General features: G+C 47.8%; 2 protein-coding genes across 2 annotated transcripts; one reads left to right on the top strand and one right to left on the bottom strand.

Moving 5' to 3' along the window:
• Positions 1-3,774: 3,774 nt before the first annotated feature.
• On the bottom strand, positions 3,775-20,619 carry TRUB2 (TruB pseudouridine synthase family member 2). The gene is made up of 9 exons (XM_069983140.1): positions 20,032-20,619; positions 19,572-19,705; positions 15,236-15,367; positions 15,078-15,152; positions 10,401-10,462; positions 10,171-10,252; positions 8,639-8,711; positions 4,670-4,806; positions 3,775-4,459 (listed from the first exon to the last, which is right to left on the bottom strand). The coding sequence occupies exons 2-9, from the start codon at positions 19,687-19,689 to the stop codon at positions 4,170-4,172; spliced, it is 969 nt and encodes a 322-aa protein (XP_069839241.1). The 5' UTR covers positions 19,690-19,705; positions 20,032-20,619; the 3' UTR covers positions 3,775-4,169.
• LOC138800920 (SRSF protein kinase 1-like) lies at positions 20,174-23,088 on the top strand. Its single transcript, XM_069983139.1, has one exon. It carries the CDS (start codon positions 20,402-20,404, stop codon positions 22,172-22,174), a length of 1,773 nt encoding a protein of 590 aa, XP_069839240.1. The 5' UTR covers positions 20,174-20,401; the 3' UTR covers positions 22,175-23,088.
• The last annotated feature ends 2,215 nt before the right edge of the window (positions 23,089-25,303 follow it).

Here is a 25,303-nt window from a genome sequence, read left to right as displayed (position 1 = left end):
CATCCTTAATTCCCACAGTTGGATGCGTATTACACAGTTTTTACTCGAAAGTACAAAATACATTATAAGGGTACAAACCAACACACCGTATACACAGCATATACGCAACAAATACGCAACAAATACGCAGCAGATTTGTTGGTACAGATTTGATGCTGTGTTCAGTTATTTAGATCTAATCTGCTGCGTGTTTGCTGCGTATCGCAGCAGTAAATACGCTGCTTATACGGTGTGTGGGTTTATACCCTTAGGGTACAAACACACACAGCAGATACGCAGCAGATACGCAGCAGATTTGATACTGTGTTCAGTTATTTAGATCTAATCTGCTGCGTATCTGCTGCGTATCTGCAGCCGTGTGTGTTTGTACCCTAAGGGTACGTTCACATGTACCGACTCTCAGTGGAAATCTCACTGTGAGTTTTGCAGTGAGATCCGCTACAAGTAAAGGTCCTGGAAGGCCCCTGTCAATACATACTCACATCAGTCTGAAAGACAGCTGCGAGTATGTAATGCAGCTGCCCCCTTAACCCATTCGGCTCCTGCTCGGCTCCCCCGCTCTCTGTATATACATTACCTGTCTCCTTGCCGCACGGGGTCCCAGCGTCCTGCTCTGATGGACTGGCCGCTCAGCCAGTCAGGGACTGGAGCGGCGTCCTACCCCAGTCAATGAGTCGGTTCCTGATGTTGGCTCCCCCCCCCCCCCCCCCCCCACAATTAAAAAAAAAAGAAGAGGAGGCCGGACTTCTCCTTTAAGTTGTATTATAGTAAAGTTCCCTATAGCAATAAATCACAGCTCAGCTTTAGGCTACGTGCACACAAGGCAAAAGTGGCGGAATGCCGCCAGCCTCCGTCATAATGACAGTCTATGGAACACGTTTATTCTTCAGCGCAGAGAGAGGAGGCGCGCAAGCCTCCTATCAACTGCCATTATGACACGGAGGCTGGCGACATTCTGCCGCGGACAATTCCGCCACTTTTGCTCCGAGTGCACGTAGCCTAAAATGGACACTGTCACTAAAAATTACTTTTGAAATGTCATCACATATGTCAAAAGTTATTGATCACAGCGGGTCTTATTGCTGACACCCGCAGACAATATATTGGGGGAAAGATCTGCTGTGTGTTCCTCCCCCCCCGGCCGGCAGCTCAGAACGTCAAAATTTCCTAGACTTCTATTATGAATTCTGACGGACTGGCTGCTGGCCCGGAGAGATTTGCGCAGCAGATCTTTCCCCTGATATATCTTCTGATCAGAGTGGGTGTTAGCAATGAGACCCGCTGTGATCATAAACTTCTGACATGTCTGATGATATTTCAGAAGATATATTAAGTGACAGGGACATTTTAATTTCACCCTACATGAGAAATGAAAGTGACTGGTTGCTACAGGCAGTGTATGGGAATATGTCCGTAATTTGGATCCAAAAAGCAGGCTGATTACAGATGAAATACTGCCAGGAGTTCTTTAGCTTGTGATGGGCGTCTTCTAGACAGGAAATGGAAAACATGGTAAAATAAATAAAAATACTGATGAAATACACATGCGTCTACTTCAGATTAGGCCACAGTCGGACAACGTGCACTTCAGATGATCCACTTGCTATGTATTAAATAAAAATTAGTAGAAATTCACTCATAGGTGGCGCTATAGCGATACAGCTCTCTCTACAAATGCTCATTTATGTCCCCCTAGGTCAGGGATGGAGAAGCTCCAGCCCTCCAGCTGTGGCAAAACTACAATTCCCATCATGCCTGGACAGCCAAAGCGTTAGCTTTGGCTGTCCAGGCATGATGGGATTTGTAGTCATGCCACAGCTGGAGGGCCAGAGTTTCTGCATCCCTGACCTAGGTTTTCATTCACAAAACCATGTTTTCCCACTGCTGAAAACAGTGAATGAGCTTTAAAGGGGTTATCCAGCAAAATCTTTTCCTTTCAAGTGGTTTCCAATCGTTATGTGGCTTTGTAATTTACTTCTATTTAAAAATCTCAAGTTGTCCTGTATTTATCAACTGCTGTATGTCCTGCAGGAAGTGGTGTATTCTTTTCAGTCTGACACAGTGCTGCCATCTCTGTCCAAGACAGGAACTGTCCATAGTATAGGTTTTCTATGGGAATTTGCTGCTGCTCTGGACAGTTCTTGTCTTGGACAGAGATGGCCGCACCGTGTCAGACTGAAAAGAATACACCACTTCCTGCAGGACATACAGCAGCTGATAAGTACAAGAAGACTTGAGATTTCTGAAACCAGAAAGTAAAAATTTTCACTGGATAATTTAATCACTAAAACATGTTGGTAAATGCTGTCCTGCATATCCACAAACACCCGGCATCATGGGAGTTGTAGTTTTATAACAGTGGGAGAGCCTCAAGTTGGGAAACTGGTCTAAAAAGAAAACCCTGTGTTGCCCATAGCAACCAATCACAGCACAGCTTTTATTTTGAGCGCAATGTAAGGAATAGAGTTGGTTGCTATGGGTAACAGTTTTATGGTGGCTATTATATATATATATATATATACAGTATGTGGTGTATTCCTATACAATGAGTAAGTGGAGCTTCTCCGCCTCAGGTAACTCCATAGACTGCAGCCTAATGATGAATCACACAATATATGAAATAAACTCCCTTCTTCCTTCCAGACAGCAGAGAGGAAACGTGAGCGCGTGTATAATGCACGGCCCGGCCCACGCACGCCATTCATTCACCAGTGATTTCTATCCCCCGCAGCTCCTTGTTCATTCACCCAGCCCAGACACTATACTACCCTGCAGCAACGTATTACTGACTGCTTCTCCCCGCCCACTTCTCTCTCATTGGCTGGCTCAAAACAGCACGTGATCAAGACCTGCAGTACCTAACGAAAGCCGTTCGCTGTATTTTGAATCATGGGAATTGTAGTTCTAAACGTACGCCAGGTCTCGTTCCTTTGTGATAAGAAACTACGATTCCCGGCATTCCAGGGAATAGCTGCTGATATGGAATATGGACGGAATAAATAATTATAGAGGCTCGGTTGTATACACCGTGTGTCTCCTTACGCTGGAATAGTCACTTCTCTAAACATAAAAGGCTTCTCCCTTTCAATTCCAACAAAGCCTTTTGACCCCTCTACATAGTGCGGGAACCAAAGCAGGTTTGCGGCCGGTGATGACATCAGCAAGTACAACTGATTATTGGAGGCACCAGCGCCACCTGGTGGCAGAATGAGGGAACGGCTGTGCTCCTGGATTTCATGTCTACGTTTCTTCTTATTATCAAAGGGGTATTGCAGAAGTTATTAAAAACAGGCCGCACTGTTGTCAAACTCAGGCCCTCCAGCTGATAGAAAGCTTTGGCTGTCCAGGCATGATGGGAATTGTAGTGCTGTAACAGCTGGAGGGCCTGAGTTTGACACCTGGGGACAAGGGTATAACAAGCTGATTGATGGCAGCCTAACCCCTGGGACCCCCAGGTGGCAGGAGCATTGAAAGTGTTTATATCTTTACAGGACTGTACTGAACCAGCTGTGCAGACACCAGTAGATAGAGGAGATAATAGCAGCAACATGTGGAATGACCTCTTCAAAGCTCAAATTCATCTCAAGGGGACATACTCTCTCTATTGTCATGTATGTCCATGAGGCTTGCTGTAAAGCATGTCACTAAATGCTGTAAATATAGCCCAGGAAATACGGCCACTCCCATAATAATGTACAAAAAGTGAAATAAAAAAAAAATTAGTTAGAAAATAGAAACAGATTGGAATAAAAGAATACATTTTTGTATCTGACTATAATCAGTAAAAGTGACACATTCCCTTTAATGTTGCCAAAAGAGTGACTGACATTTACAACCTCTGGTATGTTCTATATTATTCATGTAATAATAAAAGATGGTCTGGCACAACAGTCTGGTGTTAGTATTCTTATATGTAGATCTAAGAGTTTGACAGTGACATTAATAACAGTTAAATAAAATCACAATGAGGATGTAAAGATGCGCACTTTGCCCAACTATAATTGTCCCATTAAACCAACAGGGGCTCAGGCAAATGGTCAAACAATAAAGATGAATGTTTCCTTCTTTAGAAAATAGAAGTGTTCTATTGTGCAGCGTATTCCACTGTATTTACAGATCACTAGATATGAACAATGCCTAAGGGCATTATGGGTTATAACCAATCCATATCACTGTAAATTCCTCCCTTCAATATCCAATGCATCTTCTTCATCAAGCTTCTCCCACGTCAGACCGGCGCCATCTTTGCATAATTCTGTAGCTATAGGTCTGCATTCTTTAATCGCATTGGTGATGCTGTTCAGATCCCAGTGTCCATGTGTCAAGGCACAGTCTAAAGTAAATGGACCATCCCGTATGCGTCGCACCTTGGTGCAGACTGCAGAGGATCTTAGTTCTAATCCAACTTCATGGACTAACTTGCGAAGATATTGCTGGGTCTCATGCATGCACTGGATCTCTGAATAAAGAAAGAAAATATATATATATATAAGCTTAGTTTACACTGGTATTACCCATCTTAGTAATAGAAAAAAAGTCTCTTTTTAAAGTTTTGCAGAAAGTAGGTGGCTGTCCATGCATGACAACTCTAATATAGTCTATATGAGGACCCTATGCATTAGACAGAAAACAATAACCCACATGAAAATATTCATTAAGGGAATCTTACCTAATGTGAAGCTGGGTGGGGAAAATGCAGTACATCGTAATCCAAGTACGAGAGGTGGAGATTTCACCATGGGCCGGAGAGTGCCTTGTACCGCCATCTCATATGCCTCCTGACTCTTTAGGTCCACATGACTGTGCCTAAAAACAAAAACATACGGCCAATTATATATTTTTTTTGTCACTTTGCACAAACTTGTTTTGTCAAACAACTTCTTGGACCAGTAATCCTGTTCTGCATTGCAGAAAAGTGGACACTCATAAATGGGACATCTTATTTTGGCTTTAGGAATGATCCAGGTCCAAATTATAAGACCAAAATATCCAGAACTGAACAAACTCATGGTGCGTTTACACAGAGATTTATCTGACAGATTTTTTTAAGCCAAAGCCAGCAACAGACTATACACAGGGAACAGGTCATAAAGGAAAGTCCGAGAAAGTCTGGATAAAATAGTGATGTCACGACCCGACTCCCAGAGCTGTGCGGGCTGTGGCTGCTGGAGAGGATGATAGCAGAGGGATGCTCAGTGTCCCTCCAGTGCTCTGTTTCCCTCAGTGCCCCCCTGCCATCATCCTCTCCAGCAGCCACAGCCCGCACAGCTCTGGGAGTCGGGTCGTGACATCACCATGTTATCCAGGAGGTGAAGCCTTGATGCAGTAGTAAGTGCAGGGAAAAAAGCACTTTATAAGCATTTCCTGTAATAAGTGTATATTGGTGATTTGTATAAAAAAATTTCGCCAGTCTTCTCCTTTAAACGGAAGATACCAGTAGTTTGGGGGTGGGGGTGGGTGGATACAGTATTGCTTTAAAGCGTGCCTGTCATAACAAAATTCTGACATTTTATAGCCTTGTGTCAGAAGTTTGTATTAGTGGGGTTCTTGGTGCTGAAACCCCCCATATAGCTAGAATAAAGGGGCAGAAGAACTTAGCAGCACTCGATCTGCCCGCTCATCTCCACTCTCAATGCAAAAGTTGCATCTGTCAAAATTATAATGGAGCCCATGGAACTTACGGTAGATGCAATTTCCGGAAGTTGCAAAAGGTTGGTACAATTTAAGGCTGGATTCACACTACGTATATTTCAGTCAGTATTGTGGTCCTCATATTGCAACCAAAACCAGGAGTGGATTAAAAACACAGAAAGGCTCTGTTCACACAATGTTGAAATTGAGTGGATGGCCGCCATTTAATGGCAAATATTTGCTGTTATTTTAAAACAACGGCTGTTATATTGAAATAATAGCCGTTAGTTATATGGGGGCCATCCACTCAATTTCAATATTGTGTGAACAGAGCCTTTCTGTGTTTTTAATCCACTCCTGGTTTTGGTTGCAATATGAGGACCACAATAACACACACAATAAAACACTTGCCGGATCCGCAGCTAGTCCCCTCGCTGCGTATTTGTAGCGAGACTAGTGATGCACGATGCACCGAAACTACTACTATCGATATTTCGGGCAGGTTCGGTACCAGGATTTCCTGGTATCGATACTTTATGTTAAACTGCCTAATAACGCATAAGTATAATGCAGAGAACACGGCCGGCGGCTACCTGAGCGCCAGCCATGTTCTCTGTGTGCCGCCCCCTGCCCCCTGGTGTCCCCTCCTCCGCCCGCGCGCTCTCCGCTCTTGGTGGCGCCAAATTTAAATAGCCGTCACATAGCGATCGCTAGTGTCGGCTATTTTACAGGGTAGATGCCGCTGTCACACCTGACAGCGGCATTAACACCTCCTGAGCCGCTCCATATGCAGCAGGAGTCTGCTGCATATGGAGCGGCCCCCACTGCTAATGACTTCGGCCCGCGACCTCGCGGGCGGCAGTCATTTAACTATTCCCCCCCCACTCAGGACCCACTGCTGCAGCCGGGTCCCCCGTACCCACCAGTTCCCGCTGCTGCAGCCGGGTCCCCCGCACCGCACCACCCCCAGGACCTGCAATGCGGTCCCTTGCACCCTCCGGTGTCCACAATCCTGCCCCCCCCCTTCCCTCGGGGTCCTCCGGTACAGTGGCACAGCAACTCCCAGCATACCTTCTTGTGAGGAGTTGTTGTGCACAAGGAGGTATGCTGGGAGTTTTTGTGTCAGGAAGCTGCTAATGCACTACAACTCCCAGCAGCACACCACCTTGTGCACTACAACTCTCAGCATACCTCCTTGGGCACAAAGGTATGCTGGGGGTTGTAGTGCACAAGGAGGTATGCTGCTGGGAGTTGTAGTGCATTAGCAGCCTCCTGACACAACAACTCCCAGCATACCTCTGTGTCCACTACAACTCCCAGCATACCTTCTTGTGGGGAGTTGCAGTGCACAAGGAGGTATGCTGCTGGGAGTTGTTGTGTTAGGAGGCTGCTAATGCACTACAACTCCCAGCAGCATACCTCCTTGTGCACTACAACCCCCAGCATACCTCATTGTGCACTACAACCCCCAGCATACCTCTTTGTGCACAATGAGGTATGCTGGGGTTGTAGTGCACAAGAAGTTGTGCTGCTGGAAGTTGTCAGGAGGTTGCTGCTGCACAACTGCAACTCCCAGCATACCTCCTTGTGCACTTCAACTCCCAGCATACCTTCTTGTGCACTACAACTCCCAGCACACCTTCTTGTGGGGAGTTGCACACAAGGAGGAATTGTGGGGATTTGTAGTGCACAAGGAGGTATGCTGAGGGTTTTAGTGCACAAGGAGGTATGCTGGAGTTGTAGTGCACAAGGAGGTATGCTGGGAGTTGTAGTGCACAAGGAGGTATGCTGGAGTTGTAGTGCACAAGGAGGTATGCTGGGAGTTGCAGTTGTGCAGCAGCAGCCTCCCGACAAAACATCCCAGCATACCTCTTTGTGTACTACAACTCCCAGCATACCTCCTTGTGTACTACAACTCCCAGCATACCTTCTTATGCACCACAACTCCCAGTATAACCACTTGTGCACTACAAATCACCACAAGAAGGTATGCTGGGAGTTGTAGTGCATAAGAAGGTATAGTGGGAGTTGTGCACAGGGAGGTATGCTGCGAGGTAGAGAGGAATTAAAAAGTGTTTAAAAAAAGTTTAAATTAAAAAAACAATAATCATAATAAAGGTTCTAATAATCCCTGTTCCCTTTTTTAAAAAAAAAAAAATATTATATTTGTATTTTTACATATTTGTTTTCCAAACTTTATTTAGTATCGAGTATCGAAATAAGAAAGCTGGTATTGGTATTGAACTCAAAATTCTGGTATCGTGACATCCCTAAGCGAGACTCGCTGCGGATCCCGGCCCTATACTCTCAATGGGAGACAAACTCGCAGCAGGGATGTACATCCCTGCTGCGAGTTTGTCCCCAGCTGCTGGACACTATACATTACCGGGTCCCCGCTCCTGCTTGCTTGTGGCTTCCGGCACGTCCCACTCGGCCAATCAGTGCGATGCGGCGGGGCAGCGCACTGTTTGGCCGAGCGGGACGTGAACACACCGCTGAAGTGCCGAAGCAAGCAGGAGCGGGGACCCTGTAATGTATAGTGTCCAGCGGCTGGGGGGTTAACGGGGCCGGCTGCGGACTAACTCACAGCAGTGATGTACACCCCTGCTGCGAGTTTGTCTCTCATTGACAGTATAGGGCTGGGATCCGCAGCGAGTCTAGCTGAAAATACGCAACGAGAAGACTCGCTGCGGATCCGGCAAGTATGTTCCTACCCTAAGGGTGGGTTTACACATACAGGATCTGCAGCAGATTTGCTTTGAATTCACAACTTCAAATCTGCCGCAGATCCTGTACGTGTGGACCCATCCTGTTAGCTGTATAGTACAAAACTGGAAATATGTGATGAAGCAACGCGCCCTTACTGCACTGTAATAGCATGGTCATTTCCAGGAATGACTTTTTAAAAAATACTATTACTGCAAAAGTGGAAAAGGGGTAGTGTTGTATATGTGCACCCAAAACCAAAAAAAACAAAACTATTTTCGTAAACTGTAAACTCACGTACATGAGCATTGCCTTTCGGTTAGCCCCCTGAAGCATGGCCAAAACCTGCTCCAATCTCTCTCTTGTAATGTGTTCTGTTAGGAGATAGAATAAATAAATGGATTAAACACCATTTCCAATTTATTCACATAACATTAAACACAAAGTACTAAAATAATAGCCAAAGTATGATCTATGCGGAGAGATCCATCACTACAGAGTGTATTTAAGAATACATTCCCTGGATCCGCTGCAGTCGCACAAAAGAAACTAAAAGAAAACCTCTTAGGGTGCGTTCTGATGCTGTGTTCAGTTATTTAACTGAAATCTGCTGCAGAAAATCAGCTGCAGATCCTGTAGGTGTGAACGCACCATTAAGTAATAAAATGCTGGTGTCAGGTTATTTAATTCAACAAGCCATATTGAAAAGCAATGCCATCCTAGAGATATGAATGAAAAAGCATCCAAAAATCAGCCTAAATAAACAAAGATAACAGATTGCCACCACTCATAAACCTAAACTGGAAGGGCCCTATATGAGATATTTCGTATAGGGCCCTTCCAGTTTGAGGCCATGGAACGGCCGGCCTCTGAAGAGATCATCCCGGCCGGTACTGATGGTCTTTTCGGCCGCAGTGTTCTGATGCGGGAGCCACTCGCTCCACTGTGTGCACTGACATGGATTTCTACGGCTGCTATTCAATGAATAGCGGCCACAGAAAACTGACATGTCAGTTGTTTGAGGAGCCTCAAGAGATCCCAGCTGGAGTGTATACTATGTGTATACGATCCGGCCGGGATTCCTACGCAGCAATGGATGTATATTTCTGTATAAATCACAACTGTTGTACAACGGCCGTGGTTTTACGAACATATGCGGTGTGTGAACAAAGCCTAAGTTTGTGAGTGGGGACTGGGCAATCTGCTTGTATATATCTTTATGTATATTTAGGTTGAACCATTGTTGAAGGTGTATGGCCAGCTTTACACACAGCTAAGGATGGGTTCACACTACGTGTTTGCAAAAAACGGATGAAAAACTGATTAAAAAAATGGATGCAATGGTGTGCAACCGTTTTTCCATTGACTTCCATTACAAAAAAAAACGGATCAAAACGAATCCGTTTTTTTTTTAACGGACACAAAAATAAGGTCGACCACTTTTTTTGTATGCTAAAAAAAAACTGATCCGTTTTGATCCTTTTTTTATAATAAAAGTCAATGGAAAAACTGATCAAAACAGATGCACAAAGTTGCATCCGTTTTTTTCATCAGTTTTTCATCCGTTTTTTGCAAAAACTTAGTGTGAACCCAGCCAAGAAACCCAACCAGCAAAATGAAGACACAGGGCAAATGTTCTCAGAGATGCTGTACCTACACATAACAAAGATACTGGAAGACTGATACCGTGACCTGCGCAGGACCAAGGGTGTGTTGTAACTCTTGTGAACACCCTCAGAGTTTTTGCATCCTAGAAAGTCTAAAGGGTTTTGTTTCCTGCTAAATCCAATACGGAACAATTCTGAGCTTTTATTCAGTCTTATTGACACTCACTGTATGTGGTCTTCTCAATAACTTTTCCGACGTCTGAAAAATCATCTGTAGCTTTACCAAACATTCCAGACACAGTATAGTCCTTGGAAATAAAAGAGAACTATAAGAGATTTGTTCGTAATAGAAAACATTATAAAACAATGCTGCAAAGGTAAAATAAATGCACTTCTAAAATCTGACAGTGACTGTATGTTAGAGGTATTGTAACTACACACAAAACTATATCATACCTTGGTATAATGCTTTTCATACATGTCAGTAAGGAGTTTGTTACCATTCCCGATTCCAAGCACTGAAAAAAGAAAAGATCACAACACATATTAATAAAGATCAATGTTAAGCAAATTTGTTTGGCATCAGTTCCAGAACATGCATGGAGGTGAATAGCTAGCGGTCAGACTTCCACTGATCAGCTAGTTATCCCCTATTCCATGGATAGAGAATAGGATTTAAAGGGGTAGTGTGGCGCTAAACAATTATTCACTAAATAACACACATTACAAAGTTATACATACAACATACAATGTAATGTATACATACAACATACAATGTAATGTATGTTATGTTAGTGAATGGCCCCCTTCCCCGTGTTCCCCCCCCACCCATGCTAGACCCGGAAGTGTAGTGCTCTATACTCACCTGTTTTGTGTCGACCCCGGCCGCCATCTTGGGGACAATGACGTCGTCTTCGGGAGGCCGGCCGGACCGTACCAGCCCTCCTTCATAACGGGCCCCCCTCTGCAGCGTCATCAGCTGCTCAGCCGCGATTGGCTGAGCACAGTTATGCTCAGCCAATCGCGGCTGAGCAGCTGATGATGCCGCAGAGGGGGGGGCGGCATGAGGGACGGCTGCAGTGGTTCGGCCGGCCTCCCGAAGATTACATCATTTTTAACAAACAACAGCCTCAGGCTATGAAGATCAAAATGATATTTAAAACTTAACTTTTAATATCCAATATAACAGTATGAAAAATAGTGAATTTAAAACAAAACAGAGGTGTAGGGAAAGCAGTTAATGTGGTTCGGATTGTAATTCTAGTGTGATGAGAGAGCTCTTATATTTAGGTCCACTCAACCGTTATGTATAGATATGTGTCTATGTATAGATATGTGTCTCTATGTATTATATTTTACATATCGAGACTACGCTGTAGTGAGTGTATTTAAAATCAGCAGTCAAATACAGTGATAGCTTTCAGTATAGGAAAACTGAAAAGTGGCTTGATGTGCCAAAATAGCCTGCTGCTTTAACTATACAAATGTCCAACACACAAAGAGTGGTATCACACACACAGCTTCACAGGTACTCAGTATACGGAGAGTGGTAACATCCACACACACATATAGTCATAAATATAGTAATCTTGTTACTGATTTGGCGCTCGGTGCTGCTAGGCACTATCGAGCAATGTCTATGCTACCAATATCAGTAATTCCATATAGTAATTCAGTGCGGGTTAAAGCAGGTACTGACTACAGTCTAGCTATACTCATGATAGTCGCAAACGGGGGGGGGAACATTGGGAAGGGGGCCATTCATTAACATAAAGTTGTATAACTTTGTAATGTGTGTTATTTAGTGAATAATTGTGTAGCACCGCACTACTCCTTTAACCTCTTAAGGACGCATGCGCCCGTAAGAGGTGTTCAGAGCAGGGCCGCGGTCCCGGATGTCGCTTGTAGCCCGGGACCGCGGGTATTAGCGGGCACGGTCTGATCGCCGTGCCCGCTAATACAGTAATCGGATGCAGCACTTCCCTGGTGTCTAGTGGGGGAGATCACTCCTCCGGAACGTTACTGGTGCCTGCCGGGTCTCGGCAGCAGCCGAAAGCATCCGAGTGCCGATCTCATTGATCTTTGCTGTATTACTATACATCAAAGATCTCAATGAGAGATCTGTATACTTATACTAGAAGTCCCCCCACTTTTGCTTTTTCCCCTTTGTTTAAAAGTCCATAGCGCTTGCATTTTCTCACCTAGAGATCCACATGAGCCCTTATTTTTTGCTAAACCAATTGTACTTTGCAATGGCAGGCATTATTTTTCCATAACATATGCTGCGAAACTGGAAAAAAATAATTTGCGCTGTCAAATTGAAAAAAAAAAAAAAAAAAGGAATTTGTATTGATTTCGGAGAGTTTTGCATTTACGCCGTTCGCCCTATGGTAAAACTGACTTGTTATGCATGTTCCTCAAGTCGTTACGATTACAACGATATGTAACATGTATAACTTTTATATTATGTGATGGCTTGTAAAAAATTCAAACCATTGTTAACAAATATATGTTCCTTAAAATCGCTCTATTCCCAGGCTCATAGCGCTTTTATCCTTTGGTCTATGGGGCTGTGTCAGGTGTCATTTTTTGCGCCATGATGTGTTCTTTCTATCGGTACCTTGATTGCGCATATGCGACTTTTTGATAACTTTTTATTACAATTTTTCTGGATTTGATGCGACCAAAAATGCGCAATTTTGCACTTTGGAATTTTTGGCGCTTACGCCGTTTACAGTGCGAGATCAGGAATGTGATTAATAGTTTGGGCAATTACGCATGCGGCGATACTAAATATGTTTATTTATATTTATAAAATGGGAAAAGGGGGGTTATTTGGACTTTTAAAGGAGAAGTCCGGCCAAAATTAATTTTTGATATGTTGTTACTTATGAAAAGTTATACAAATTTCTAATGTACATTAATTATGGGAAATGCACATATAGAGCTATTTCCCTTAATTTAGTAGATCAGGAAGTGTTAGAAATATCTCTGAAGAAGTGACGTCACGACCCAGGGTGTAATTCCTATGGAGTGTCCAGCAGGGGGCGCTCTCTATATAGAAGTCTATGGGACTTTATTGTTTCTATGGGTTTCTATGTAATGTAATGTAATGTAGTGTACAGTGCTTTATTGAATGAATACATCTATGGAATACTTTGGGGAGCAAGTGTCCTTGCTCCCCAAAGTATTGCATAAATGTATTCATTCAATACACAGTAAGCCCGCCGATCCGCCGCATTTCCGCCGATCCGCCACACGCTGATCCGCCGCATTCCCGCCGATCCGGACCATATACATTGAACTACAGCTCCCATCATCTGCTTCTAGTATGAACAGGTGATGGGAGCTGTAGTTGGGTAAGGGATATGACATGCCGCCGGGCGCAGGGGGGAGCCGCTCAGTACACAGGAGCGCTCCCCCCTCCTCCTCCTCCTTCCGTGATAACTTCCGCCTATACCAATGCTGACTCCCTGCCTGGCCGCCGCTCTCCGCTCACATATACCGGCTCCCGGCATCAGCGCGGACACCAGGATGCATCGGGAGCCGGTATGTATGGGGGGGAGAGCGGAGAGCGGCGGCCAGGCAGGGACTCAGCATTGGTATAGGCGGAAGTTATCCCGGAAGGAGGAGGAGGGGGGAGCGCTCCTGTGTACTGAGCGGCTCCCCCCTGCGCCCGGCGGCATGTCATATCCATTACCCAGCTACAGCTCCCATCACCTGTTCATACTAGAAGCAGATGATGGGAGCTGTAGTTCAATGTATATGGTCCGGATCGGCGGGAATGCGGCGGATCAGCGTGTGGCGGATCGGCGGGAATGCGGCGGAAATGCGGCGGATCGGCGGGCTTACTGTGTATTGAATGTATTGAATGAATACATTTATGCAATACTTTGGGGAGCAAGGACACTTGCTCCCCAAAGTATTCCATAGATGTATTCATTCAATAAAGCACTGTACACTACATTACATTACATTACATAGAAACCCATAGAAACAATAAAGTCCCATAGACTTCTATATAGAGAGCGCCCCCTGCTGGACACTCCATAGGAATTACACCCTGGGTCGTGACGTCACTTCTTCAGAGATATTTCTAACACTTCCTGATCTACTAAATTAAGGGAAATAGCTCTATATGTGCATTTCCCATAATTAATGTACATTAGAAATTTGTATAACTTTTCATAAGTAACAACATATCAAAAATTAATTTTGGCCGGACTTCTCCTTTAATAGGGGAGGGGGCTTTTTATTAATAAAAAAACATTTTTACTTTTATTTTTACTTTAACTAGAAGCCCCCTGGGGGACTTGTATATACACAGCAAAGATCGATCAGATCGGTCATAGATTGCTATGGCCTGCTGCAGGCCATAGCAATCTATTGCCGAGCCGGGATCAGCGGGGGGGGGGGGGGGGGGGGGGGGGGATCCGTCCCACTAGACACCAGGGATGTGTGGGTCTAAGCATCTAAGTGCAGCTGTCAGGTTTGACAGCTGCACTTAGAGGCTTAATTAGCCGACGCGGCAACGGGACCCGCGCCGGCTAATAAGGGCCCGGCGGGACCCCGCTCTGAACACCCCCCTCGGCACCATGACGTCGCTAAGGAGTTAAAGTTTATGTTAAAAAAAAAAAAAACACACACACACAACAACAACCTAAACCCCACTGCTGCTGTCCCAATGGTCCCCTCTGAACAGAGCTTCATGCTTTTCTTCATGCTTGCTTGGCCAATCTTTGGAGATGAGTCACCACCAATGCCAATAGATGGCAAGGCATTTCCTGCAATTTGGGATGTAAGCATGTAGCCCTGAGCAGCAGGGACTTAGCACTATCAGAATGGCAGCAGTGGTGGACCACAGATCCCTTGTAAATGTTTAATGGCAGCCTGAGCCCTTGTCCTTTTAATTATAATGGAGCCGCGTCACAGAGGGGAGGGCAGAACGTCACACTGGAGGTGGATGGGCCCGCCACCCGAGCTTCAGGCCAGGCTGGTGACCGGGAATGGACCAGCGCCATGAGTGGAAAAGGGGGTTCAAAAAAAGGACCTCCCTGCGCCAGTCTATTAATGTAAAGATCTTAAAGCGATGTACCTGCTGGTACATTTGCTTTAAAGTAATGACAAACTCACCAAAGACTCCTGATGATTTTGTATCCAGCTTGTGTCCCACACCAACCTTCAGATAAGTAAAGCGGGGTCCTTTAACTGTTAAGGCAAACAAAAAAACATGAGCTATATAATTTATATTGATAAGATAAATGTATTATTATCTTGCGTGTGATACTAACCCAGTACATGATCAGCCAGAACGGGGACTGAGGTGACAACTTTGGTTAGCTCCCCTCCGCTGCTGTTGTCAGTATTTTGTGGTAAGAAGAGGATTTTCTGCCGAGGCGGTGGTTGCTGGAGAGAGTTCAGCTCTAAAAGAACAAAGTAACCATTAATTCTGTACATCTATCTAATCATATAATACACAAGCTTTAAAGGTGTTGTCCAGCAAAAATCTTTTTAATCAACTGATATCAGAAAGTTATATAGATTTGTAACTGACCTATTAGAAAATCGCAAGTTTTCCCATACTTATTAGCTGCTGTATGTCATCGAGGAATGTTGTTTTATTTTCAGTCTGACACAGTGCTCTCTGCTGACCTCTCTGGCCGAGACAGGAACTCTGTCTCGGTTTTCTATGAATCCCTATAGAAAACCTCTCCTACTGTGGACAGTTCCTGTCCCTGCCAGAGGTGTCAGCAGAGAGCACTGTGTCAGACTGAAAATAAAACATTTCCTGCATGACATACAGCAGCTAATAAGTATGGGAAGACTTAAGATTTTTTTTTTATAGAAGTCAATTACAAATCTATATAACTTTCTGATATCAGATGATTTGAAAGAAAAAGATTTTCGCTGGACAACCCATGTAAATTCAAGGCTCTGTGCCCACTGGCTGGATTTGACTCAGATTTTAGCATGAATACTTTGCCAAAAAATGCATCAAATCTCATGACATCCTGTCTCCAATGTGGTTACCGTAAAGGGAGTGTCTGGGCAAAAAAAAAAAAAATACTGGGAGGGGGTGCTGCAAACATCATAAACAAGTGACACTTCCGCAAACTGCATAGTTTACCTTTTTTGCATCAAGTTTTAGATGGAGATCTACTGAGATTTAAGGATCCTATTATATGTATTCGTCTCATACATTACCTGCACACACTCCACAGCAGACCGCATGTGCCCGTGCGCGTGCTATGGCTGCAGCAGGCTGTGTCCGTGCGCGTGCTATGGCTGCAGCAGGCTGTGTCCGTGCGCGTGCTATGGCTGCAGCAGGCTGTGTCCGTGCGCGTGCTATGGCTGCAGCAGGCTGTGTCCGTGCGCGTGCTATGGCTGCAGCAGGCTGTGTCCGTGCGCGTGCTATGGCTGCAGCAGGCTGTGTCCGTGCGCGTGCTATGGCTGCAGCAGGCTGTGTCCGTGCGCGTGCTATGGCTGCAGCAGGCTGTGTCCGTGCGCGTGCTATGGCTGCAGCAGGCTGTGTCCGTGCGCGTGCTATGGCTGCAGCAGGCTGTGTCCGTGCGCGTGCTATGGCTGCAGCAGGCTCTGTGTGTGTGTGTGTGTGTGCGTGCTATGGCTGCAGCAGGCTCTGTGTGTGTGTGTGTGTGCGTGCTATGGCTGCAGCAGGCTCTGTGTGTGTGTGTGTGTGCGTGCTATGGCTGCAGCAGGCTCTGTGTGTGTGCGTGTGCTATGGCTGCAGCAGGCTGTGTCCGTGCGCGTGCTATGGCTGCAGCAGGCTGTGTCCGTGCGCGTGCTATGGCTGCAGCAGGCTGTGTCCGTGCGCGTGCTATGGCTGCAGCAGGCTGTGTCCGTGCGCGTGCTATGGCTGCAGCAGGCTGTGTCCGTGCGCGTGCTATGGCTGCAGCAGGCTGTGTCCGTGCGCGTGCTATGGCTGCAGCAGGCTGTGTCCGTGCGCGTGCTATGGCTGCAGCAGGCTGTGTCCGTGCGCGTGCTATGGCTGCAGCAGGCTGTGTCCGTGCGCGTGCTATGGCTGCAGCAGGCTGTGTCCGTGCGCGTGCTATGGCTGCAGCAGGCTGTGTCCGTGCGCGTGCTATGGCTGCAGCAGGCTGTGTCCGTGCGCGTGCTATGGCTGCAGCAGGCTGTGTCCGTGCGCGTGCTATGGCTGCAGCAGGCTGTGTCCGTGCGCGTGCTATGGCTGCAGCAGGCTGTGTCCGTGCGCGTGCTATGGCTGCAGCAGGCTGTGTCCGTGCGCGTGCTATGGCTGCAGCAGGCTGTGTCCGTGCGCGTGCTATGGCTGCAGCAGGCTGTGTCCGTGCGCGTGCTATGGCTGCAGCAGGCTGTGTCCGTGCGCGTGCTATGGCTGCAGCAGGCTGTGTCCGTGCGCGTGCTATGGCTGCAGCAGGCTGTGTCCGTGCGCGTGCTATGGCTGCAGCAGGCTGTGTCCGTGCGCGTGCTATGGCTGCAGCAGGCTGTGTCCGTGCGCGTGCTATGGCTGCAGCAGGCTGTGTCCGTGCGCGTGCTATGGCTGCAGCAGGCTGTGTCCGTGCGCGTGCTATGGCTGCAGCAGGCTGTGTCCGTGCGCGTGCTATGGCTGCAGCAGGCTGTGTCCGTGCGCGTGCTATGGCTGCAGCAGGCTGTGTCCGTGCGCGTGCTATGGCTGCAGCAGGCTGTGTCCGTGCGCGTGCTATGGCTGCAGCAGGCTGTGTCCGTGCGCGTGCTATGGCTGCAGCAGGCTGTGTCCGTGCGCGTGCTATGGCTGCAGCAGGCTGTGTCCGTGCGCGTGCTATGGCTGCAGCAGGCTGTGTCCGTGCGCGTGCTATGGCTGCAGCAGGCTGTGTCCGTGCGCGTGCTATGGCTGCAGCAGGCTGTGTCCGTGCGCGTGCTATGGCTGCAGCAGGCTGTGTCCGTGCGCGTGCTATGGCTGCAGCAGGCTGTGTCCGTGCGCGTGCTATGGCTGCAGCAGGCTGTGTCCGTGCGCGTGCTATGGCTGCAGCAGGCTGTGTCCGTGCGCGTGCTATGGCTGCAGCAGGCTGTGTCCGTGCGCGTGCTATGGCTGCAGCAGGCTGTGTCCGTGCGCGTGCTATGGCTGCAGCAGGCTGTGTCCGTGCGCGTGCTATGGCTGCAGCAGGCTGTGTCCGTGCGCGTGCTATGGCTGCAGCAGGCTGTGTCCGTGCGCGTGCTATGGCTGCAGCAGGCTGTGTCCGTGCGCGTGCTATGGCTGCAGCAGGCTGTGTCCGTGCGCGTGCTATGGCTGCAGCAGGCTGTGTGTGTGTGTTAGTGCTTGCTATGGCTGCAGCAGGGTGTGTGTGTGTGTGTGTGTGTGTGTTAGTGCTTGCTATGGCTGCAGCAGGGTGTGTGTGTGTGTGTGTGTGTGTGTGCTTGCTATGGCTGCAGCAGGCTGTGTCCGTGTGCTTGCTATGGCTGCAGCAGGCTGTGTCCGTGTGCGTGCTATGGCTGCAGCAGGCTGTGTCCGTGTGCGTGCTATGGCTGCAGCAGGCTGTGTCCGTGTGCGTGCTATGGCTGCAGCAGGCTGTGTCCGTGTGCGTGCTATGGCTGCAGCAGGCTGTGTCCGTGTGCGTGCTATGGCTGCAGCAGGCTGTGTCCGTGTGCGTGCTATGGCTGCAGCAGGCTGTGTCCGTGTGCGTGCTATGGCTGCAGCAGGCTGTGTCCGTGTGCGTGCTATGGCTGCAGCAGGCTGTGTCCGTGTGCGTGCTATGGCTGCAGCAGGCTGTGTCCGTGTGCGTGCTATGGCTGCAGCAGGCTGTGTCCGTGTGCGTGCTATGGCTGCAGCAGGCTGTGTCCGTGTGCGTGCTATGGCTGCAGCAGGCTGTGTGTGTGTGTGTGTTAGTGCTTGCTATGGCTGCAGCAGGCTGTGTGTGTGTGTGTGTGTTAGTGCTTGCTATGGCTGCAGCAGGCTGTGTGTGTGTGTGTGTGTTAGTGCTTGCTATGGCTGCAGCAGGGTGTGTGTGTGTGTGTGTGTGTGTGTTAGTGCTTGCTATGGCTGCAGCAGGGTGGGTGTGTGTGTGTGTGTGTGTGTGTGTGTGTGTGTATGCCTGCAGGCTGCGTGTTTGAGAGAGATAGAGGCAGAAATTAAAGGGGTATTCTGTGACACAGTGAAAAATCTAGGGGGGGCAGGGGGTGGTGGAATCATAATAAAGAATTCATATTTACCCATCCCCGTGCCCCTCCCGTCCCCCAGTGCAGCATCATGGCTTATAGTCCCCCGATACTGTGAATGCAGCCCCTCTGCCTTATTAACTAACTGTCCGCCGCAAGTCGGGTACTTGTGCAGGCTCATATATTACCTGCCCACGCTCCAGCTTGTTTCTCCAGCTCCCGGGTCACTGACGGCTCTCAGCCAATCAGTGCGTTGTGGTGGGAGAGCAGACTAATTAACTGAGCGCCGTCAGTGATCCGAGAAACAAGCCGGAGCGTGGGCAGGTAATGTATGAGCCTCTGACTAGCGGCAGACAATTAGTTAATAAGGCAGAGGGGCAGCAGAAAATCTGACCATAGGGAATAACCGCACCACATACCGCAGCGGATTTCGCTTTGGCTCCTGCAGTGTGAAATCCGCTGCAGGTGCGGTACGTGTGAACACATGTAAAGCAGAAATACCTTGTAACAGCTTCATCTCTACCGTATCCCGTATAGACTTCCATTTCATCCCTGGAGGTTTATATACTGCGAATATGCCATGTAACATCCGGAATGCTGAAGAAGAGGAGAGCGCCATGGCTGCACATCAGTCACTGAGGAGAGAGAAGAACATGAAGTGAGGGAGGAGGGGCTCTGGATAGATAGATATATATCTATCCTGGATGCTGTGTACCAAGGGGGCGCCACTCCACCTGGCCTGGTTACTCAGTCACAGGGCTAGCAGACCGTTACCAGATGGGCAGTCAGTCTGTCATAGCATGATGGGAGTTGTACTATTACAGCAGCTGGAAGGCCATAGGTTAATACACATGGACAGCATGTAAAAAAAGAGAGAAATACTGAGATATTGAGTTATGCACACCACACATGATGGGAGTAGTAGTTGGGGAGGGTGACATACAGTAGTAACAGCGCTCACCTCTATCCCCATGTCCCCGCCATAGACGTCACACTGGTTTCCATGCCTCTCATGGTGGCCGCCATTGACTTCCGCTCAGCATCAGTTTACAAACGAGGCTATTGGCTCGTTCAGCTTCCGGTGTCGCATTGAAAGCGACGCCCACTCTCTGCCACTAAATCACAGTGGGCGTGTCCTGAGAACGGCGCGGCGGTTAGGCGGAGTATAAACCAAGGGAAAGCTATGGAAGGGGCGTGACCTGAGCTGGAAGTGACTGACGTAAATGACAGTGGGCGTGTCCTGAGAACGGCGCGGCGGTTAGGCGGGACGGGAAAAAGTTGCAGAGGTGAGAGGTCGCCGCGCATGTCATTTCTGCTCACCGGCTGAGAACATGGAGAGGAAAGTCCTGGCGCTGCAGGCTCGTAAGAAACGGGCGAAAGCCAAGAAAATCCCCAAGAAACCGGCAGAAGCGGCTCAGCGGCGCAACTCTGCCCCGGATCCTCCTGCCGAAGAGCCGCCGGAGGAAGAGGAGGAGGAGATCCTGGGCAGCGATGACGAGGAGCAGGAGGACCCGTACGATTACTGTAAGGGGGGCTATCACCGGGTGCAGATCGGGGACCTGTTCAACAACCGCTACCACGTGATCCGGAAGCTGGGCTGGGGCCACTTCTCCACCGTGTGGCTGTGCTGGGACATCCAGGCCAAGCAGTTTGTGGCCCTGAAGGTGGTGAAGAGTGCTGAGCACTACACCGAGACCGCCCAGGATGAGATCCGACTGCTGAGGTCTGTCCGAGACACCGACCCCAACGACGGCGGCCGCCACATGGTGGTCCAGCTCCTCGATGACTTCAAGATCGCAGGGGCCAATGGCACCCATGTGTGTATGGTGTTTGAGGTCCTGGGCCATCACCTGCTCAAGTGGATCATCAAGTCCAACTATCAGGGCCTACCGCTGCCGTGTGTCAGGAGCATCATCCGGCAGGTCCTCCAGGGCCTGGACTACATGCACACCAAGTGTAAGATCATCCACACCGACCTGAAGCCGGAGAATATCCTGCTGTGCGTGGACGAGTCCTACATCCGCAGGCTGGCCTGTGATGCTACCCAATGGCTGCGCTCCGGTGCCCCGCCGCCCTCCGGATCTGTGGTGAGCACCGCCCCGCCGCCCAAACCTTCCACCAAGCTGACCAAGAACAAGAAGAAGAAGCTGAAGAAGAAGCAGAAGCGACAGGCGGAGCTGCTGGAAAAACGGGTGCAAGAGATTGTGGGGATGGAAGTAGAAGATGAAGACAGCGCCCCCATCCAAGAGGAGGAAGATTCGCCCACACCCAGCAAGGAATCAGAACTGACTCTAAATGGCCTTCCCTCCGAGTCCTCATCTGACAGCCTCACCAACGCCGGCTCATTGTCCCCCAGCTTTCCACATCCCGGTGCAATAGATGAAAATTATACAGCTGTCTCTCCAGATGGTGATTCTGGCCCACCATCCGTCACTGAACCACCAGAGCAGGGTGACGCTGAGATCTGCCCCCAACAAGGAGACGCCAGTGAGGAGCCCAAAGAACCCGATGTGAAAGATGAACAAGACGCAGCGCTAACGGCCGATGGAAAACTGTCAGCCGCTGACTTCCTCCTAAATCCTCTAGAACCCCAGAATGCTGACAAAATAAGAGTGAAGGTTGCCGACCTGGGAAACGCTTGCTGGGTGCACAAACACTTCACGGAGGACATTCAGACCAGGCAGTACCGATCCCTGGAAGTTCTCATTGGGTCAGGGTACAGTACCCCGGCTGATATCTGGAGTACGGCCTGCATGGCCTTTGAGCTGGCCACAGGAGATTACTTGTTTGAGCCTCACTCCGGTGAGGACTACTCCCGGGATGAAGACCACATCGCACTGATCATCGAGCTCTTAGGCCAGATACCACGCAAACTCATCGCAGCCGGCAAACACTCCAAGGAATTCTTCACCAAAAAAGGCGACCTGAAACATATTTCAAAGCTAAAGCCGTGGGGTCTGGCTGACGTCCTGAAGGAAAAATACGAGTGGTCTGAGGAGGATGCTTCTTGCTTTGCAGACTTCCTGTTGCCCATGTTGGAATTAGTGCCCGAGAAGCGCGCTACGGCCGCTTTATGCCTCCTGCACCCCTGGCTCCAGTCATAGAGGCATCTGCACTGCTCGGACTCTTGTTATGGACACCGTTCAGATTGTTCCATGTTCTGTTTCAAAGGGCTATCATCCATCCTACAGGCAGAGGGAACCCCTTGGTACTGTCATGTCCTAAGTTGAGTGACCAGCAAGGATGTTACTATTGGATATTGGGGGTTTTCCAGCTGACTTTTTATAGTAAAAATTAAAGGGATTAATGTTCTTTTGAGGTTGAAAACAAAGCCCTAAAATGCCATTGAGTTCCTGGCACTAGTAGAGTTCCATGCTACAATAAACCCTGGTGACTAAAATAATCATCAGCAGAGGAGCAAATACCATCCATCAATAACTTACTCTCTCCCATCTGTTTTTTTTTTTGTTTTTGTTTTGTTTTTTTTTACCCTACATCCAATAGGTAGCAAAGGAGGAGATGCTCCATGCCTGTTAAAAAGTTGTGAACTTTATTATTTAAATGACAAAATCCTGCTATGATTCCTGGAAATAAGTTCTGAGTATGGTCTGACACATTTCAGACCCAGAGTCGTAAATGCATCCGACTCCTCAAGTAGTTGGTATGAGAGTGCTATGCAGATGGACATTAGTAATACTAAGTTAAAGTGGCTGGGACTCTTCAGATAAACCTACCATTGTTACTTTTTTTGATTTGTTTCATGTTATCCGTTTTTTTCAGTTTGAGTCTGTGCCGTTTTGAAGGTTCCTTTTGTTATTTGTCCCTTTATGCAAAGTCCTGAAACCTACTTTTTTTGTGTCTGACATAAGTAGAGGGTGCGGTGAGAGGAAGTTCTACATCACATTTGTTCCATATACCGTGCATAAAAGATTCTCCTCCTCTTTTTGACCACATTTTAATATGTGACGTATTCTTGTAAGAAGTTATGGAATAAAATACTGTTGCCATTAAAAATGGACTGCGGGGTTTTAGGCTGTCAGTTTTTGTTCATGTAGATTTGATGATGAGAGATGAGCCAACCCAAGCGTGTGGCATTTGGTTATCGGTGGCTGAAGAAGTTGGATGCAGTCCAAGGGAGTCCTGGAAAACATAGATACAGCCTATATCTGTGTCCATGGTTTCCAGGCATCCAACTTCTTCAGGCATTGGTAATTGAATGATGAACAATAGGGTTTGCTCATCGCTAGTGATGATCATTTTGGTTCTTTAATTTTGTGCTGTAGCTTGTATTACAGTTTCGTTCTTGTGTGCTACAGTAATAGAGAAGTCTTGGTTATATTTGCTGCTACATGGAATGATACTGTTACTCACTACTATATAGCCAGATTCACACATACCGGATCCGCAGGGGATTTCATGCTGTGAATTTGCAGCGAAATTTGCTGCGGATCCCTTGCCTGTTAGTTTCTATGAGAATCCATACCATTCCCACTGAGAGTATGTAAGTCACTGCCCCTTAACCTCTCGCCAGTCGGAGCATACATTACCTGCTTTGGCTTGCTTTGGGGCTCCTGGTGTTTGGATGTCACACTCAGCCAATCTGTGGCGGGGCAGCGCACTGATTGGCTGATCAGGAGGTCCAGCCAGGAACCACAGAACAAGCTGGTGTGTGGAGAAGGTAATATATGCTCTGGCGGGTGGTTTAAGGGGCTGTCACTTACATACTCGCAGCAGGATTGCTATGGATTCTCATAGAAACTAGCAGGCAAGGGATCTGCGGCAGATTTTGCTGCAAATTCACGCCTTGAAAGCCACTGCGGATCTGGTACGTGTGAATCTGGCATATCTGTTAGTATAACATCTTAAGGCAGTGTTAATCAACCTGTGGCTCTCCAGATGTTGCAGAACTACAACTCTCAGTATGCATGCAGTGAGTTGTAGTCTTTCAACAGCTAGAGAGCTACAGGTTGAGTAATACTGCTCTTAAAGGTTGATCTAGGCTTAGAAAAACTAGATCCAACACGACTCTTGTCCTCTGGGTGTTGGTTTTGCAGCTCTGGTCCTTTAAAGTGAATGGAGCTGAACTGCAATACCATACACAACCTGAGGATAGGGGTGGGGCTGTTTTTGCAAGTAAGTAGCTGTGTTTCTTCCAAAACACAGCTGTGTTCTTTTTTTGTGTGTGGTATAACAGTTTGGATACTTTAAAGCAGGATTAGGGAACCTTGGCTCTCCAGCTGTTTGGAAACTACAACTCCCATCATGCCTGGACAGACAAAGCTTTAGCTTTGGCTGTCTATGCATGATGGGAGTTGTAGTTATGCAACAGCTGGAGAGCCAAAGTTCCTACCCCTACATTAAAGCATACCTGTCATTAAAAAAAACTTTTAATACCTCAGAGACATATAAAAAGTTTTAATCAGTTGTGGTGGGAGTAGTTAGACGACGATCAGTCAGGAAAACAAGCCAGGAGAGGTATGTGCTTAGCGTGTCCACTCCCGCCTCTGTGTCAAGTGACCTGGATGGGTTCCCAGTCCCATCACAATTCTATAGAACCGTCCAGGTCTCATTGACATAGCAGGGAGAGGAGTGCACGGCAGCTGCTGGTTTTGGTAACAGAATATTTACCAAAATACTGTGTAAGCACCAGCCAAATAACCGCCCCCACCTTCAAGAAATCGTTCCTAATTTGAGATGAGCGCAGCTTGACCATGCTTAGTCCGATCATTTGGAATTTGAATACTGGTGGGAGTCTGGGAAAACATGGATACGGCCTAAAGCTATGTTCACACTACGTATAAGTCCGTCCGTAGTTCGTACGCAGCCGTACATGTGCGGCTGAAAGTACGGCTGTGGGAAAAATACACATGCGGCTGGATTGCGAACATGCGGGTAAACCGCGAACATACGCCCGTAGTACGGTTATGCTTCCCTAGCTTGTTTCAAAGTGATCTGAAACAGGTAATTTACTTGGAAATGTTCGCCCAGCCCAATAAAACACACAGAACCTTTTGAATCTAAAAATCACGTTCAATTTGGCTGAAATAAGTACTCTGTACGGGACCGCATGGAAATCCACGGCCGTGAGTTAGAACATTTCCGTCCTCAAACAATGGTCTTGTTCATTTTTCACGGCGCCATATACGATCCGGCCGTAAGCTCATACGTAGTGTGCATTGTGCGGGCGTATATCGTATACTTTCAAGCGAACGCATCAACCTCAAAACTACGTG

The sequence above is a fragment of the Dendropsophus ebraccatus genome, chromosome 9 (assembly GCF_027789765.1).
Source record: "Dendropsophus ebraccatus isolate aDenEbr1 chromosome 9, aDenEbr1.pat, whole genome shotgun sequence".
Classification (NCBI taxonomy): domain Eukaryota; kingdom Metazoa; phylum Chordata; class Amphibia; order Anura; family Hylidae; genus Dendropsophus; species Dendropsophus ebraccatus.
The sequence above is the reverse complement of the archived record's forward strand: the minus strand, read 5'-3'. Positions and strand labels throughout refer to the sequence as shown.